Source organism: Musca autumnalis, unplaced genomic scaffold (genome assembly GCF_047663935.1).
Source record: "Musca autumnalis isolate F117 unplaced genomic scaffold, ASM4766393v1 scaffold_5, whole genome shotgun sequence".
Taxonomy (NCBI): Eukaryota; Metazoa; Arthropoda; class Insecta; order Diptera; family Muscidae; genus Musca; species Musca autumnalis.
Genome location: NW_027412088.1, coordinates 152,316,344 through 152,335,627, shown reverse-complemented (window position 1 = coordinate 152,335,627; position 19,284 = coordinate 152,316,344). Strand labels below are relative to the sequence as shown.

Here is a 19,284-nt window from a genome sequence, read left to right as displayed (position 1 = left end):
ACTATATCAAACCGTCCTTCGGGTACCTCCCACACAAAATTTGGGATAAGTGTATTTTGAGGACTCGTCTCGATCTATTTGATTTTTTCAGATATTACAAAGGTCCAGTTCTCTGTGAATCAGAACATTGCTTACTATTGCGTACCTACAGATTCCACCTATTTTAAAGCAAACTCTTGATATTTTATATATGGCATAATTATTGTTTTTTGCTTCTTTTTTCAGGGGCTATTAGGGTATATCCCCTAAACAACGATGCCGCCCCATTTCTACAAAATTTTAGCTGACCGAATTAGGTTGCGTAATTGGTTTACGCAGCTTACGGGTGATTTTATTTTGTTCCCCAAACTGATGAAGGCAATTAAATGCAGTTTCATTGAAATACTTATTCCCCATGTATGCATTTCTGTGTAGAATTGGGATTGTAAAAGATATTTCTACAATTAGTTTACGCTTTAATCTCCTTTAAAGATAAAATTTATGTATGTCTTTGAGGATTGTTCGTCGCCACGAATTCGACGGTCAGAAGGAATCCAAACCGGTGTTTAGATTTGTTCTTAATTAAATTTTTGATTGATATATGCTCGTGTCTATATGTGTTTTCAACAATCTATCTGTTAGAAAAAATTGGGTTGAAGTAGGATTCGAAACAATATTAATTGATTGGCTTAGTAGCTTTTGACACCAATCCGATATAATCTTAATAAAGGTGTGTTGTCATTGTTCGAAAAGCATGTCATGTTCTAAATATGTCACATTTTGCAATATTTTGATTTGATTTTTAATAATTCATCAAAAAGTCACACGCGAAGCTGATAAACTCAAATCAGAATTGCAACGGAGAGGAGACATAACTCTAAAAATAATTCTTAATGTGGGTGTTTTATTCGATGACCTTGAGAAACGAGTCGTATCATTTATCCAATTAAGAGATAACAATTATGAAAATATTATTGCAAAAATATTATACAATACCACACAATACATAAACACAAATAAATTAAGTATAATTGATATGTGAATATTTCGTTTGTTTTCTATTTTTATAAATTCTTTAAAAAATAAATAAAATATTTAAACAAAATACAAACATTTTATTGAATAAATAAATTCCATTCTAATAGCCAAATTAGATGAATTTGAAAGAAAATTGTCACTCATAAAAAATGCAGCTTATCAAGTATTCGAATAAGTGTTGATCGGCTTATGGAATACTGAATGTTTGACTGTTTGGCTGCCGGCAGTGCTTGTGTATGGGAAGCAATAAACCAAGAAAATATCCGCAATTGAAGTAGTCAAACAAATTCAACATTTGGGAATTTGTCACCAATATGAAAAATCACACTGTGCTACAGAATGGATAAAAAACTTTTGTGAAACCATAACAATATTTATATATATATCTTATATCTATATCTTGCTCAAAATTTCAGGGTATATTACCACATGGCTTGAAAGTAACATAGACTATAAAAAGTTTTGAAATTCGGATCAGATCCGGAGATATAGTATCAGAATCGGAGGTACCTCAAACAAATTTAGATTTTTTATGCAAATATCTGTAGAATGGTAACAGATAATGTCTCCAAATTTTGGAAGTGTGAAGGAATTGGGTCTAGAAATAGATTTGCCAAATTATATTGAAATCGGTTCAGATTTGGATATAGCTCCCATATATATTTTTTGCCGATTTCATGTATTTTATGCATTAATCACGCTATGTATGTCTAATTTCAATGAAATTTGGAATATCATATTCCAAATCGTATTCCGAATATGTGACGGAATTGGGCCTAGAAATAAATTTTTCAAATTATATTGAAATCGGGGCAGATTTGGATATAGCTTGGCCGATTTCATGTATTTTATGCATTAAACACGCTATGTATGTCCAATTTCAATGAAATTTAGAATGTGTGACGGCATTGGGTCTAAAAATAAATTTTCCAAATTATATTGTAATCGGTTCAGATTTGGATATAGCTCCCATATATATTTTCATCCGATTTCATGTATTTGATGCACCAAACACGCTATATATACCCGATTTTAATGAAAGTTGGAATATGTGAAGAAAATTGGCCTACAAATAAATTTGTCAAAATATATTTTACCATATTCGGGGTAGCGAAGCACACCGGGTTCAGCTAGTATAAAATAAAAATAAAAAGTATTTATTGAAAATGTATCTTCAGTAGACTTTTAAAAGTCCTGTATTTATGAACTTTAGAACTTTTTATATCCTCCACCATAGTATGGATGGTATATTATGTTTGTTTTTCTGTTTGTAACACATCGAACTAATCATTTGCGACCCTATAAAGTATATATATTCTTGATCAGGATAAAATTCTAGCCATGTCCGTCTGTTGTAATCACTCTAGCGTCCGCAATAATTGAGCTAGAGCGCTATATTTTTGCACCCGAGTATCTTTTTTCATAGGCAGGTCAAGTTCGAAGATGGGCCATATCGACCCACCTTTTGGTATAGCCCCATATAACGGTACCTCCCGGCATTTTGAGGAGTTTAGGTACAATTTTTGATCGAACTACCTGCAATTTAACATTTAAAGTTTCCAGTGGTCACAAAACATATCCACCAAAAACAGTCAACATAGGTCCATGTTTTAGTATAGCCCCTATATAACGGTACCTCCCGATTACCTGCAATTTTACATTTGAGGTTCCCAGTGGTCACAAAAAATCTCCGCCAAAAACCATCGACATATGTCCATGTTTTAGTATAGCCCCCATATAACGGTACCTCCCGACTTTCGGTGGATTTTAGCTACAATATTTGACCGAACTACCTTTAATTTGACAGTTGAGTTTCCTAGTGATCACAAAACATATCCACCAAAAACTGTCAACAAAGGCCCATGTTTTGGTATAGCCCCCATATAACGGCAGTTTTTACATTTGATCAAAAATTGTCAACACAGATCCATGCTTTTGTATAGATCTATAAAACGGCACCTTCCGATGTTAGGTATTTTGACAATTATATGTGTTTACCGAACTATCTGTAATTTGACGTTTGAGTTTCCCAATGGTCACAGAACTTTTTATCAAAATTGGTCCATGTTTTGATATAGACCAATATAAAGTTACTACCCGATTTTAGGTTTTTTTGTTAACCGAACTATCTGTGATTCTACATTTGAGGTTCTCAGTGGTCACATAACTTCTCCACCAAAAATTTTCAACATAGGTCCACACTTTGATATAGCCCCATATAAAGGTGCCGCCCGACTGAAGAAATTGTTAGATGAATTTTTTACCTTAGTTAAGTATCCTTGGTCACAAAATATTCCCGCCTAAAATTGTGGACAGGAAAGAAAATAATACTCCATATTTAGTATCAGAGTATTTTATGGTGGAGGGTATAAAAAGTGTGGTAGATAACATATTACATACTTTAGTTTCCAGTTCATTGAGTATGAACTTAGCATCCACCCATATAAGCAAAAGAGGACAATGGAAGCGCCTGTGTTCATAATTACCAGCTCAGCGATAGCTGATTGTTCCTAAAGTAGCACGAACTTAACTGACAGTGAGCAAAAGGAAGCCCAACCCAACAGACATTGTAAGCAGCTTTTTATAAGCTCACACATGCAAAGCAGCAACGCACTATGGTCTCAAATCCAAATTTTCTGGCCAAAACTATTTCAACGTCCATTTTGTAATGAAATGAATTATTATTTATAATAAATGTGTAAAAACAGCAATTCTTACGTTTATCGACCAAAATGACCAAAAACTGCCAAATTTTATTGAAGAGGGTGGTACCGTTGTATGGGGTCTAAACCAAAACATTGGCCTATGTTAATAATTTTTTGTACAAAGGATTTATACCTTCGAAGAGGTCGAAATACCAAATTTCAGCCGAATCGGTCATAAATGTCGCTAAAAGTCCACAAAATATCTAAAATAGGACGGTACTTTTATGTGGGGGCTTAACACTCTGAAACCTTTAAATATGAATTTTAAGGAAAAATCGGTTTATAGATGTCGGTATTACCGTTCTATTTCAATGTGATACTACACACGCAGAAAAACAAATATTTGTTTGGGACTGATTGTAAACAACTATATGTTTGGATCCAAACATAATTTGATTGTTTATTTGAAAATTTTGCCATTTTAGGCGAAGATCATTTTTATACCCTCAGCCTTTAGCCTCATCGAAATAATGGTTTTAGACCCCAAGTATGTTTGGACGAAATGTGTTTCAGACAAATTGGAGTCGATCTAGCCATGTCCGTCCGTCCGTCTGTCTGTCCTGCTGGCTGGAGTGCACGATAACTCTCGAACGGATAAACCGATTCGGTTCAAATTTTGCCTTTCGTAATATTTTGCCCAAACTTAGTTTAAGTTCGAAGATGAGCTACATCAGCCCACTCCTTCCGGTACGTCCCCCACAAGAGTTGGAAAAGGTTCGGAAAGTTTGTGCGCACGATAACTCTTGAAGAAAGTGACCGATTTGGTCCATACTATGTATAGCGTAAACTTTCTACTAGAGCAATATGAGGTTTAACTATGGACTCGGATTTCGGAGAAGTTCAGTTTAGGACCTGCTCTCGAATCGCTTTGATTTTGGTTGTAGCAACTTGTATTCACTGCCCCCCAATACGACGGTACAAGTTTCATCAGGGGCAAGTCCACACTTCCTGAGGAACTAGCCTTAAAGGTGCAAAAAACCCCTATGACACCGTATGTATGTAGTGGTTGGAGCGCAAGATAACTCTCGAACAGATCTACTGAGTCGGTCCAAAATGTGGCCTTCGTAATATTTTGTGCAAACTTAGTTTAAGTTCGAAGATAAGCCATATCGGTCCACACCTTCAGGTACCTCCCCTAAAAAAGTTCAAAAATGTTCGGAAAAATTGTGCGCTCGATAACTCTGGATGGGAGTGAGCGATTTGGTCCATACTTTACACATCCTAATATATTTACCAGATATAGATCAGGTTCGAATATGGACTATATTTGTTTTGTCCAGTCCTTCGGGTACCTCCCACACAAAATTTTGGATAAATTCACTTTAAGACCTGTTCTCGAATCACTTTGATTTTTGTTGACGCATCTTGCATTCTCTGTCTCAATTAGCAAGCGAAGAGGAAAGGAAAAAAATGGTATTAATTATGTTGTTCTGTTTTCTTCAGCTTTCTAAATACAATCGTTGAGTTAAGGCGGTAAAGTGAGTGAATAAATCAGAGTTTTATGTTTTCTTTAAAAAGTGGTGATTTTTAGTAAATTAAATGCCCAATACATTTTATAATTGGAAATTTTGTAATTGAATCAAAAAGTTGGATGGAAATATTTTATTGGACAAGGAAGAAAGCATTTAATATTGGTAATTACATCAAAACATTTTTCATATACATACATATGTATATTTGAAATATGGATGTACCTATTTATAACATTATATACTTCATTTGATTCCAGACACCGATTTCCCGCTGTTGATTTCAACTTTGAGGAGCATGTGTTTTATTTCACAAATAAGGAGAAGCGTTCAACGATGTTTCTATATAATTTTTTTCTTTTTAAAAGTGCGACTTTTTATAAATTATTTCATTCAGTTGTTCTTTTATTAAAGTATTTCTTTTTGTTTGTTTTTTTTTTCTGTGCCTTTCAATAAACCACCACCATTTATAAATGTGTGTATATGTTTGAGATAGCCAGTGAGCGTTTACTGAGAGCCAGTGAGCATTCCAGAAGTCTTTAGAATGAGTTCAACCTGTGGGGATTAGTTGTGATGATTGTTGCCAATATAAATAGCGTGACAGACGTTATAATTCGACTGCAGCAAATGTTCGAAGAAAAAGGTCACCCAAGTTTGGCATAATGTGTTCTACGCGTTGTCATGGAAGATGAGCTCCATGGGTCGACTAAATCGTCAAATATCGAGTACATCATTGTGCAGGATTTGATGAGCAATTAAGTTTAATTGAAAGCAGCCTTCACCAATGGTAAAACTGAGATGATTGTGATCCCTGTTGTAAAGTTTAAGTGGATCCCAAACATCTGAAATACCATTGTAAAAGGGGCTGCGAGGACAACCTTCTGCAAAAAAAAATGCAAAAGATCGGATATGTGCCCTTTACTGGCACTTGTGCGGGAGGTACCTGAAGAAGTGGCCGATATAGTCCATACTCAAATGCATGAAATATTATGAGAAAAATAATTTTGGACATTATCGCTTGATTCGCTAGAGAGTTATCGTGCCTACCATTTTATCGAAAACAATGGGTGGCCCGATATAGCCAATCTTCGAACTAGTTGGGCTACAGGGTGAGCACACACAGAAAAAAGGCCTCTCTAACATATGTCCCAAACATATTTTGCAGCAAATATATATGTATTTGATTCCACGCAGACCCAAACATAACATATGTTTGGGTCCTACAAACGAATATATGTTTGGGTGCAAACAAGTACAAACCCAAAAGCCACAAAAAAAAACACATGTACCAGTGGGCGCTTACTGGGAGCAAGGGAGCGTAAATTTCAATGTAAAACAGAATTCCGCAGCTGTTTACTCGCGAGCAAGCAAAGAGAGTTTCTCTCTCCACTCACTAATTGAAAAACAATGCACTGACAACAATGTTTGTGTGCCGATTGCTGATGTAAAACACATTGAAATGTATGCTCACTTGTTCTCAATAAGTGCTCACTGGATATCTGTAACATATACACACATTTATAAATAATGGTGGTTGTTTATTAAAACGCATGGAAAAAAGAAGTTACACTTTTAAAAAGAAATAAATATATATAAACATCGATGAACGCTTCTCCTTAGGTGTGAAATAAAACACATTTTCCTCAAAGTTGAAATCATCAATGGGAAATCGGCAACTGGAATTAAATGATTATAAATGTAATAAATATGCACATCTATATTTCAAACATACATATGTATGTAAAATTTATTGGGCATTTAATTTACTAAAAAGTACCATTTCTTTAAGAAAATACAGAACACTGATTTATCACTCACATTACCGTCTTTATTCTACGATTTTATTTAGACAACTGAAAAAAAGAACAACATAATTATTTTTTTTCTTTTCCTCTTCAATTGCTACGTTGGTAAACAACAAAGCACGAAACACACGGGTTTGGCCAACGCTTCTGCGTCTCCTATTACACCATACACACAGCTCTTTGTTATAAAACAGCATTCCGCATCCGCGAGAGCCCTGTTGTTACTCTCTTTGACAAAAATCCTCTCTCCACCCATAAAAAATATGTTCTAACATAAAAAATGTGTTGGCACCCAAACAAATAAAATTGAGATATGTTACAAAATGTTGCAAACATATATTTGTTTGTACACAAACAAATTATGTTTGTATCCAAACATATTTTTAACATATATTTTTCTGCGTGGGGGTATAAAAAGTGTCTAAAACTCCCCCTACTCTAAATAATTTAGAAAATCAGGTACTTCATCTGTGTATGCATTTAGTTTTGTGTCATTCGGTGTATTACTATGTTGAAGGACATCAGTGAATACAGTGTATAAAATATCCTTATTTCTACAATACATAATGTGAAACCTCTTATTGTCTTCCTCATTACATTCCAGTGGGTTATCTTCTAAAGCTGTCGATTTTCCATGTAAAAATTAATACATACTGAAATCATTAATTTTATTTAGAGATTCTACTGATATATGTATCTTTATGCAATAATCTAGAGTTAGAAAAGTGGTATGGGCTTCTGTATTAAAAGAATAACTCCAAAAAAATACTTAAAATACATGTATTAAGTTTACACTACCTTTATTATATATTCTATAGTTTGGATACGTTTCATTAAATACAAGTGTATAAATACAATACTATGACAATTAATTTGTTATATGAGGCGTTCAGAGCACACTTCGACTAACTCCATAAAACAAAAAGTTGAGAAAAGCAATGATGAAGTGTATATTGTTTTTTAAAATTCCCCTGATAATATGGATTCAAATATAGAATGTAGAATGCATAATAGCAGGTATAGCTTTCATCTAACGGTATATAAAATAAAATAAAAAACAATAGTCAACAAGCAATCGTTAGTAATGTTGTGGTAATGGTGGAGTTAATCGAAGTGTGCACTGAAAAAAGTAATAAAGTTAGGTCTAGAATTTTTTTAATTACGAAAAACTTAGTTTTATACACATATATTACAGGTTTTACATAAAAATTAATGTTGGCAGTTCGGTTATAAAACAATATTTGTAATTAATTCATGTTAGCTTTATGTTAGCGGCATTCTTCATGGCTAGGTTTACGACGTTACCGACGTATGTAATATACGTCAAAAATGTATGTCATATACATATTATTACAATATATATAATTTCCTAAAGGCCATCTATTGTTTCAACAAAAGCCGAAAGAGCATTGCATGTAAAAATGTACACGTTGGGAGCAGAGCTACGTTTGAATGTGGAGTTAATCGAAGTGTGCACTGAAAAAAATTGCATATTATTCAGTGGTCAATAAAAACTTGTTATTTAAAGGTGCTCATCTTTATTATACCCTACACCACTATGTGGGGAGGGTATTATAAGTTGGTTTTGGCCAAAAAGTTTGTAACGCATCGAAATAATGGTCGTAGACCCATACTTATATATACCAAAATGAATGTCTCGACGAGCTGAGTCGATCTGTGTGTGTCCGTCCGTCAGTCCGTCCGTCCGTCCGTCTGTCCGTCTGTCCGTCTGTCCATCTAAACCTTGTAATCACGCTACAGGTCGCAATTTTGGTCGGATCGTCACCAAATTTTGGGTGTTGATGAGGGTCCCGTAGGGGAAGAAGCCTATTGATTTTGGTGATGGTCGGATAATATCCAGGGGTCGAATTGGGCAAAAAACTTATTTGGGGAAAAAGTCAACGTTTTATTTCAAAGCGAATATCTCCGTATCTATAAGGGGTATATCAAAGGCAAAACCTGCTAGTGAAAATAGAAAATATAGCTTTTGCATCGATGTAAAGTAGGTTGTCGTAGGTGGTCAAACAACGAAGATATCGCAATAGTCGCTAATTGAACCCAACTTTTCATTTATTCGATTTTAATTCTAATGACGAATAACACAGCTTTTGTTGGGGACTCTTCAAAAACAAGGCCTGGCTATGAAAGTGGAAAATCCTGTCTTTGCAATGATTTAAAGTAGGTTAGCGTAGGTGGCCAAATAATGGAGATATCACAATAGTCGGTAATACATCCCATTTTTCCACTTTTAAAGAAATCACGCTACAGGTCGTAATTTTGATCGGATCGTCACCAAATTTTTGGGTGTTGATGAGGGTCCCGGAGGGGAAGAAGCCTATTGATTTTGGTGATGGTCGGATAATATCCAGGGGTCGAATTGGGCAAAAAACTTATTTGGGGAAAAAGTCAACGTTTTATTTCAAAGCGAATATCTCCGTATCTATAAGGGGTATATCAAAAGCTAATGAAAGTAGAAAATATCACCTTTGCAACGATGTAACGCAAGTTGTCGTAGGTGGTCAAACAATGATGATATCGCAATAGCCGCTAATAAAACACAACATTTCATTTTTGCGATTTTAATAATAATGACGAATAGCACAGCATTGGTTGTGGACCTTCCAAAAGCAAAGTCCGACTATAGAAGTAGAAATTCCCATCTTTACAATGATGTAAAGCATGTTGGCGTATGTGGCAATATAACGGAGACATCCTATTTGTTAATTTTTGTAATCACGCTACACGTCGTAATTTTGATTGGATCGTCACGAAATTTTGGGTGTTACTGGGGGTCCCACAGAGGAAAAAACCTATTGATTTTGGTAATGGTCGGATATTATTCAGGGGTCGGAATGTGATGATTGATGGTTGGCGTACATCCTACTTTTTAATTTTTTTATTTGAGTTATTCTGACGATGCACTTAAATGCGTTTCAATAAAATTGACCTGTATTACTGAAGACATTCAGAACAAAGGCGCTAAGCTATCCCAATTTTGAATTTTACCAGTCAAAAGCTTATGCACAGGGGAAGTGGTGTAGGGTATCACATAGTCGGCCCCGACCCGACTATAGCCTTGGCTCACTTGTTATTCAGGCAAGATATTATAATCATAAATAGATATGGCTATATCAAAGGCTTTGACACTAAAATCTCAAATTTTTCAAAAAGTGGAGTTAGTCGAAGTGTGCACTGAGCGGCTCATATAGTGTAAATAATCCATCAATATAGTTATAAGTTCATGAAATTCATCAAATCATTGGCGAAAAAGTGTTTAAAGACAGGTAAACAACCAATAACAATAACTTCAAACTGTGGTCGGTCAACTACACTCTTTTGTTTTTTTTATGACAGAGGAGAGCATAACATTTATTTTCATTAAATTTTGTCATTTCATCGTGTTTTTCTATTTCGTTTTTTTTTTCAGAAGCCCCAATTGTTTCACAAAACCCATTGACAAATGATGTTGTCGTTGACGGTAATAACGGCATAACAAGAGCGAAACGAATTCCAGACATGATTTTCTAAAAAATCTGTGCTTGTATCTATGTACGAATGTAATACCCTAGCTTCGATCATTGTTTGTGACCAAAATTCGTTCCCTTATGTTTTGCTGCTACTGCTGCTGTTCTACTATTAGAATTTTAAGAGTATAAAAACCACTTGACTGGCTTGTAATCGATATCAGTTCATTAAGCTCCATTGCAAAGAACAGCCTTCAACTTCAACAAAATGAAAGTAAGTTTTTTGTGTGTTAATTGTGAAACTAGGAGCACCACCGTTTTAATTGACTTTTGTTCTCCTTTTTGTTTTATTTTCCATTTATCCTTTAAAGTTCCTCGTGTGCTTGGCTTTGTTTGTGGCTGCCGCTTCCGCTGGTGTTGTTGCTCCCATTACCACAACTTATAGTGCTGCTGCTGTACCAGCTGTTGCTACTTATGCTGCTGCTCCAGCTTATACCGCATATGCTGCTCCTGCCTATACCCAATCGGTTTATAGCGCCGCTGTTCCAGCTTACACATCTTCGGTTTACAGTGCTGCCCCAGCCTATACCGCCTATGCTGCTGCCCCTGCTGTAGCCTATAGTGCTCCCACTGTTTACTCAACCTTCTTGAAAAAGAAGTAAATTAAGTTGAATTTCTTTGAGATTGGATTGATGAAAATGATTTGAAATTTTTTTAGTAGAAATATATTTTAAAACAAAATTGAAAAATGGGTTGTTTTATACACATAAAAAAGTGCATGTTTAATGGTATAAGTTGTTAGAGAGATAAGCCTTGATAAGCCATCTATACAGGTATGGATGGAAGTTTCTCACTTTCTTAGTTATCTTCTACCATATTAGTTTACTCGCTTGTCAGTAATATTTTAATCACGGTGTTATCTATGGCGATAAACTTCTGATGTTCTGTTCTTAAATTTTTAAAAGCATAGGAACACACCAAATGTTATTTATTCTAAAAAGTACAGTGTGTAAAGTGTGATAATTCAAAAACACTTTCTTCTAAATTCATAAATCCCACGTTGCGTTTCGTAATTTCCAAATTTTTATTATGTGGCCCATTAGCTCAGTTGGTTAGAGCGTCGTGCTAATAACGCGAAGGTCGCGGGTTCGATCCCCTCATGGGCCATTCAACAATATTTTTTCTTGTATAATTTATAATTTATAAATATTTAATTGAAATCTAATATAGTTTTGAATGTCATATAACACATGAACCGGACTATATACTTCTGAAACTATAGGAAAAATGGAGTAAAATGAAACTTACGATGTTTCATTTTCTCATCCTCATTAAAGGACACTCAAATTTCAAAGCACAAATTTTTTCAAAAAAAAAAAAAAAAAAAAAATTAAAAAAAGACATATTCTGACACCACAGCATGATAGAAGACCAAAAATAAGAAGACACGTGTCCCCGCGTTTTTCCCCATCACTTCCACAAATTCTGAACACATAAATCCACCGAAACACATCTTCACGATCAAAGTCGTCAAGGTCAGATTTCCCTTATATCAAACTAATCAAAATTGAAGCAAACAGCCATCTACAAAAATATTCGTTAGAGCTCAATAAACATGTTTCTAGAACATGTAGAAGCGGTTCTCACAGGTCAAAATGTCAAAACAAATTCGATGTTTATCATTTTTTCTCTAGTTCTGGTCCATAGATACTAAACAGCTGAAAATTCAAGAAAACAATCAACAGCAATATCGTAGCAAAGATATCAGTCGAAAACTTTCTGGAATATACGAACTGTCTATGAACGGTCCTTTTTTGTAAACCAAAACCCTAGAAAAAATTGTAAAGGAAATTTGACCTTGACGATTTTGACCGAGAAGATATGGTTTGGTGGATTTTATGTGTTCAGAATCAGCTACAACTTTGCCTCCGAGAGCAAATGAAAATTCTTAGCGGTTTAGAAAATATGAGGCTGGCTACATTATCCCTTTTGACAACAAGGCCTCTAACCTTATACAAACATTTTGTGAATACAGAAAAGCAAGTAAACTTAATCTTGAAGATCGAAATCGCTAACAAAAACTACAGAAATGTAACTAAGATCCCAATAAACAACATTCTAGAAAACACCAATCTTGTGGAAACTCTTCTCAAAATAGCAAAGCAAAAAAACGTTTAAACAGTTCGTTTTTTCTCCGGTTCAGTTCCAAAATTCAAGGAAATAATAAACAACATAAATGTACCAAAGATCAGGATAAATAAATATCTAAAATAAAATAATAAAATAAATATCAACAAGTAACAAAGCGTTAAGTTCAGTCGGGTCCAGACTTGAAATATTCTGAACTGAATGCCAAAATACACCCAATTTGACCGAGAATGTAGATGAAAACAACAAAATACTTAAAATCGACTCGTACCGTCATACCAATATGTGGGCCTATGTCCGCAAAACTACATTCAGTTTGTGCTGAAAATGGATTATTGTGACACCCAAAATAAGACCCACTTTCGAAATGGAATATGTCGGTTCATTCCTTTAGATATCTTCCCCGCAAAACATTTTGAGCTTCTATCCAAATCCATATTTTTGTCGGTTCATAAATAAATTTTCAAAACGCCTTAAATATATACGTTTGTTGAAAACAAAAAAAATGTTTCAATTTACAAGGCTGAGGGTATATCTCTGTCGGCTAAGTCGACTAATCCTTTTTTACTTGCCACACTCGTGCATATTTTGAGAATGGCAAGCAACACTTGCATTTATTTTTTAGAGTAAAAAGTCGCACATACTCGTACACTTGTTTTTAGCGTGTGGCTCATGAGTGTCAAAATCGGCTACTTACGCATTTCTCTGGTGAAAATTCTCTACAACATGTTTTTAGTCCCGTTCATCTCATCTACATATGTAATTACTGTTTCAGAATCCGCGAAAACTTCCAAGGTGTTAGCGGTTTTCATTTAAAGTTAGTTAAGGCGCACCGTGCTTGACATTGTTTGATATGGAGGCGATACAGTTAGTGCGTGCATTGTTAGAATTTCAATGTCTATATCACAAAACCGCTATAACCTAAGAAACTATAATAAACTTCAACCTTGCACATAGGTTTCAATCAGGAAATTTTTGGCCAAAACCCTATTTTTGAAGTTTCGAAATTTTAATTTTTTTTTTGCACATAATAATAAAAAACACATCAAGTCATCTGAAAATAATTAGTTTTTGTAAATAACGTAAGTATTCGTTGATTGGCGCAGTACCAAAGTTGACACTTTTTTATGTAAAAATAAAACAGACTTTGTGTTGTAAAATATACAATTTTTGTTCTATTGCGTCGCTGCATAAATATACAGAAGTGAGACCAAACTTATTATGAATCGGGATGCTGTTAATGAACACTTTCATAATATTTACAAAAAGAACGATGGAATTTGTAAAATTAGCGTAATACAATCAATGTTTTTATATATACATATATAATATATATATTAAAAATTATGTTTTACAAATATTTTTTAAATATTCTTAAACTTTAAAAAAATGTACAAATATGTCCACCTCCAAATCGAATTTGAAAGATAGCAGGGGGTCTGTACTAATAAATTCAGAAGTCAAATCGTGCTCAAATTTGCCACAGTTAAAATAAAGTGGATTTTTCTATTTTAAGATGGGAGAATTTTTTGTAAATACCTGTTGAGACTGTACGTAGTATCGAACAGAAATAGAACGGTAATACCCACATCTATCAGCCGATTTTCCTTAAAATTCATATTTAAGGGTGTCAGAGTGTAGAAAACAAGTATGTATAATTTTTTTGAAAATAGGTCCATTTTTTGTCATAGCCCCCACATAAAAGTACCGTTCGATTTTAGATATTTTGTGGATTTTAGCGACCGATTCGGCTTAAATTTGGTATTTTGACCTCTTGGAAGATATGAATCCTTCGTACCAAAAATTATTAACATAGGTCAATATTTTGGTTTAGACCCCACACAACGGGACTACCCTGTTCAACAAATTATGGCAGTTTTTGGTCATTTTGGTCGAAAAAACGTAAGAATTGCTGTTTGTACACATTTATTATAAATAATAAATAATTTCAATACTAAATGGACGTTGAAATAGTTTTGGCCAGAAAATTTGGATTTGGGACCATTGTACCTTGTAGAGAATTTTCAAACAGAATAGTTAAAAAACCCACAAATGTGAAGTTTGACTGCTTGGAAACCGCAAGTCCTATCGAAGTGGGAATAAAGAAAATGTTGTAGCTATCAAAATTCTCTACAAAATTGATCTTAATGATATTTTCGTAGGTTTTACAACTTTTGAGATATAGAAGTTGAAATTGGAACAATTCAAATTTAATTCAATTATGTATCGTCTCCTTATAAAACAATGTCATGACTGCAATTTTCCAACTTAAACTTATATGTATATCTAAAAAAATGGTACAACCTAGGAAAAATTACATAAGCCAGTCTTGTAGAGAATTTTCACAGCTATAAGAGTTTCTCAGGTCCCATGCCGACAAGACTTGCCGTATTCAAGAAAAATCGCGAAACCCTTACAAAAAACCCTAAAAATGTAAACTGAGCTTCTTTATCTCAAAAATGGTACAGCCTGAGAACAAATCATAAACGTCAAGTCTGTAGAAAATTTTCACAGCTACAAAATTTTCTTTAGCTCCATTTCGATTGCACTTGCGGCTTCCAAGCAAAATCGTGAAAACCAAAAAAAAAAAAAAAAAACACCTAAAAATGTGAATTTTGACCGCGATTTATTTAAAAATCCCTACAGCGATTTTTTCTTGTTTTTGGATTTTTCTAATCTATGAACATTGCTGTTTCAGAATTCGCAAAAACTTCTCCTGTGTAAGCGGTTTTCATTAAAAGTTAGTTAAGGCACACCTTTCATGACATTGTTTTATAAGGGGGCGATATAGTTAGTACATTGTCCCAATTTGAACTTCAATATCTCAAAAATGGTAAAACCTACTAAAATACCGTAAAGGTCAATCTTGTTTTCATAGCTACAACATTTTCTTTAGTCTCATTTTGATAAGGCTTGCGGTTTCTAAGCAAAATCGTGAAAACCTAAACAGCCCCTAAAAATGTCAACTTGAATCGCGATTTATTTAAAAAGCGCTCCGGCGTTTTTTTTTTTTGTTTTTTGATTTTTCTCATCTATGAACCTTATAGTTTCAGAATCCGCAAAAAATTTCCCAGGTGTAAGCCTCTTCCATTTAAATTTGATTCAAGAGCGCCGTGATGAGTCTACGGCCATTATTTCGATACGTTACAAACTTTTTGGCCAAAATCAACTTATAATACGCTCCCCACATAGTGGTGTAGGGTAAAAAATTAACGCATAACGTGTCGTAATAAAAATGTAAAATCCTATCTTGTGGTACATTTACTATGGTTCAAGAAAGAAAGGACGAAAAGGGCATGGAAGGAATTGAGTTACAAGCATAAAATGTTTTGGCATTCGATTTGTAATCTCAAAACGAAGCTACAATAACGCCAAACAAAAATATAAGAAGCTATTTTCTCAAGCATTATAGGGGAAAATTCAAAAAATTCATCACACGATATCTCAGATATTTGATTAATTAAATAATGAGCGGAATTAATATAGAATCTTATTTTCCCCCAACAATGTATTTAATGCCACCCATGAACAATTAAGCGATTGTTTGGGGTATATTCTGACTCGTTTGTATATGGCCTTTTTGTTATTTTATTCAATGAGTAATTAATCTTAATATAAATAATTTTTCAAACTATTAATATGCGAAAACAAGTACGTATGCATATACATATAATCGTATTAAATAAAATGCTGGCTGTAATTTATTATAGGCTCATAATTGAAGTGATATATGATTGAATATGTTTTATTGGCCGCCTAAATACGAGTATTCTTATTGCAAATGACAGCTGTGGATAAACAACAAAAACTTCTACTTTTAATGTGGTATTTAACATATTTTCACATTTGATTTATAAATAAAAGTTAAAACCGATTTATTATATAGACATTTTCTGCTTTAATAGCTTTTCATAATAACGTCATAATTTATAAAGTGAAGATTTATTTATTAATGTCATTAAATTGTGATAACTTTATTACGGATTACAAAAACAATAGTTTTTGTGTCAATCGTTTCTATAAAAATTAAATATTTTGTGTAAAAAGCAAAAAATTGTGTGTGTTGGCCCATGGGGGGATCGAACCCGCGACCTTCGCGTTATTAGCACGACGCTCTAACCAACTGAGCTAATGGGCCAGACGTCGAAGTTATGACACAGTCTGTATACAAAGCTGCGCACTGTTATCACTTGGTCACCTTTCTTAACATTAGTGGGCTGGCTGTTAAACTCAACACTGTTATTTGTGTAAACAACGATAGACTGTTAATATGGAAATGTAAATAACTTTTACACTTTCTACTTGCTTCTGGAAATGCATAACAGAATTAAATACGAACCATTGCACAATTACCCAGGTTGATGCATCGTAAAATTTTGAAAACTTTATGTTGTTGGGGAAATTACAATGATTTGACTTTTCATATTCGATCAGCTAGTGTGATACCACTACCTGGTAGTTTTGCCATGATACGAACAATTCGTTTATTCACCATACAGGTGTGAATTTTCATCGTCTCACTTTCTACGGAATTTTCAGGTTAGCCAGACAGGTTTGTAGGTGTTCATTTTTATGATGACTGCAGTGCGATTTTGTAAAAGGACAAAGGTTGATGCACAAGCAATCGCCAGCAAACCAAATGTCGGATGAGTCATGTTTTATTAACCATATTCTGACTCCACAGTGTGATAGAACATCAAAAAAGAAAAGACAAGTGTCGCGCCGTTTTTCCCTATTTCATCAACTTTCGCGGTTACAGGCCTCCAAAGGTTTGAGGCTTTGATGTAAAAAGGGTCATTTAGTCAGGACTATATCATCCAAACCGTTAGGAAATTTGAATTTATCTCAGAGGCAAAGTTGTAGCTCTTGTCTTAAAGAACAAAAATTGTGAACACATATAATTCATCAAACTTCATCTGCAAAGACAAAATCGCCAAGGTCAAATTTCTTTTAAAATTTTTTCTCGGGTTTTGGTCTACTTCTATCAAAACGATCAAATTTGAAGCAAACATCCAACTACAAAAACGAACCTCAGATCTCAATAAACATCTTTCTAGAATATACGAACTCTGTAAAGACGGTTGTTAAAGGTCAAAAACAGACAGCAACAATTGGTACAAATTGTTAAAAATTTTAGGGTAACCAGACAGTCTTAATGTCATCGATTGTGTAAAAATTATCACGAGTAACAAACAACATTTGCATGACGCGATTTTGTTTTTGGCTGGTAAATACAAATGTACAAGTTCCGATACAGGCGTATGGACTTGTAGGGGTTCTAAATCTACAGAGTAGTTTTAGAGACGAAATTAATTGTTGTCCAAAGACGAACAACAACAGCACTTCAATGAATATAGACAACACAACAAGTATTCAGGCGATACTTACGTGTTGCTATTAGGAAACTGGTGGTGTAGGTTAAATGAAACACTTAGTTTAATAGACGCAGGCGGTCTGAACTTTGGTTTTATTTATTTTATAATTAATTCTTTTGCGGCAAAGTTGCTGCTTCTGCTTCAAAGGTTTACAGATGATTTGTGGATGTGACGTTTTAGTGATGGGATATTTTGTGACATTTATATGGCGTCGATAAATACAATAGTCGAGGTTTTGGCAAGTATCGATATCGGCATGCGATTGGTTCCAAACCTCGACATGCTCCCCCTCTTGCACGGGTGCAATATTCGGAAAGGACTTGAATCAGTTTTGTTATTAGCCGAACTCCTCTTTTGTAATGGGGATTAGGCAACAAAATGAGTTGTAGGATGTTGTTACCATTTGTCGAAAAGTTTTCCATTCGTTGTTGTGGTCGGTTCTGATGAGGTAGCATTCTCCGGGTTTTGTAATAAAGACATTGTTGCTGGTTTACATTAGAACTTTTTCTCCGGTCAATCTTCTTCAGGTGGATTTATTTGAGGTATACGTAATTGACATTTGAAGTCCATTGGTTTTATTAAAAAAACAGACACAGCAAAATTTTCCAACGTATCGCCGATGTATTGAAATTCGGTTCCAAATCCTTATTTGCCTCTGAAAAAACTTTGAAGCAGAAAAAACACCATACTCCATATGGTACACATATTAATACATATATACTAAACCCAATGTTAATTATACTTTTTTGGCTGAAAGGTTTCGACCTTTCCCAAATTCCACCTCTAGTGGTCACATTTTCAATTTATTTATTTATTATATGTAAACCAAAGTATTTATGACGCTTTTCTGGCTAAAGCGAAGCCATTTTCTCTTCATAATCATTCAATTCTTAAAATCGATTTTTTAGAGTAATAACCACCTCTTGTAGTTATTCCCATAATTGGATCATTTACAAACTAAAACAAATTACTTTGCATTTTTTATTTAAATTTGAAGAAAATATTAATGAGACACCTCTAGTGGCTCATGAACGGATTTGTTTTTAGGCAGAAATTTTCTTTAAAATTACCACCTCAAGTGGATAATTCATTCATTGCATTTTTATGTTAAAAATCTTTTCATCTCTATCATTAATCTTGTCATTTTTTTATTAGTCACCTTTAGTGACATTTATTGTTTGCTTTTATTTTTATTATTCAGTCACCTCTAGTGCTTACATGTTGACTGTAGAACCATATTAAATTGATCTACGAATTTCAACTGTCACCTCAAGTGACATTCACTCTTCAAATCTTTTCTC

At 34.1% G+C, this 19,284-nt stretch overlaps 1 protein-coding gene and 2 non-coding genes across 4 annotated transcripts; 2 read left to right on the top strand and 1 right to left on the bottom strand.

Moving 5' to 3' along the window:
* The first annotated feature begins 10,208 nt into the window (after window positions 1-10,208).
* Window positions 10,209-11,149, top strand: LOC141406819 (uncharacterized). Of its 2 annotated transcripts, XM_073992873.1 has the most exons (3): window positions 10,209-10,280; window positions 10,424-10,734; window positions 10,832-11,149. In XM_073992873.1, the coding sequence occupies exons 2-3, from the start codon at window positions 10,729-10,731 to the stop codon at window positions 11,120-11,122; spliced, it is 297 nt and encodes a 98-aa protein (XP_073848974.1). In that variant the 5' UTR covers window positions 10,209-10,280; window positions 10,424-10,728; the 3' UTR covers window positions 11,123-11,149. The 2 variants fall into 2 exon arrangements, with proteins under 2 accessions (XP_073848974.1, XP_073848973.1); XM_073992872.1 differs by lacking the exon at window positions 10,209-10,280 and having other exon boundaries at window positions 10,358-10,734.
* A 404-nt stretch (window positions 11,150-11,553) lies between these two features.
* On the top strand, window positions 11,554-11,627 carry TRNAI-AAU (transfer RNA isoleucine (anticodon AAU)). The gene has a single exon. It is a non-coding gene; the product is annotated as a tRNA-Ile (tRNA).
* Window positions 11,628-16,672: 5,045 nt separating this feature from the next.
* Window positions 16,673-16,746, bottom strand: TRNAI-AAU (transfer RNA isoleucine (anticodon AAU)). The gene has a single exon. It is a non-coding gene; the product is annotated as a tRNA-Ile (tRNA).
* Between the last annotated feature and the right edge of the window lie 2,538 nt (window positions 16,747-19,284).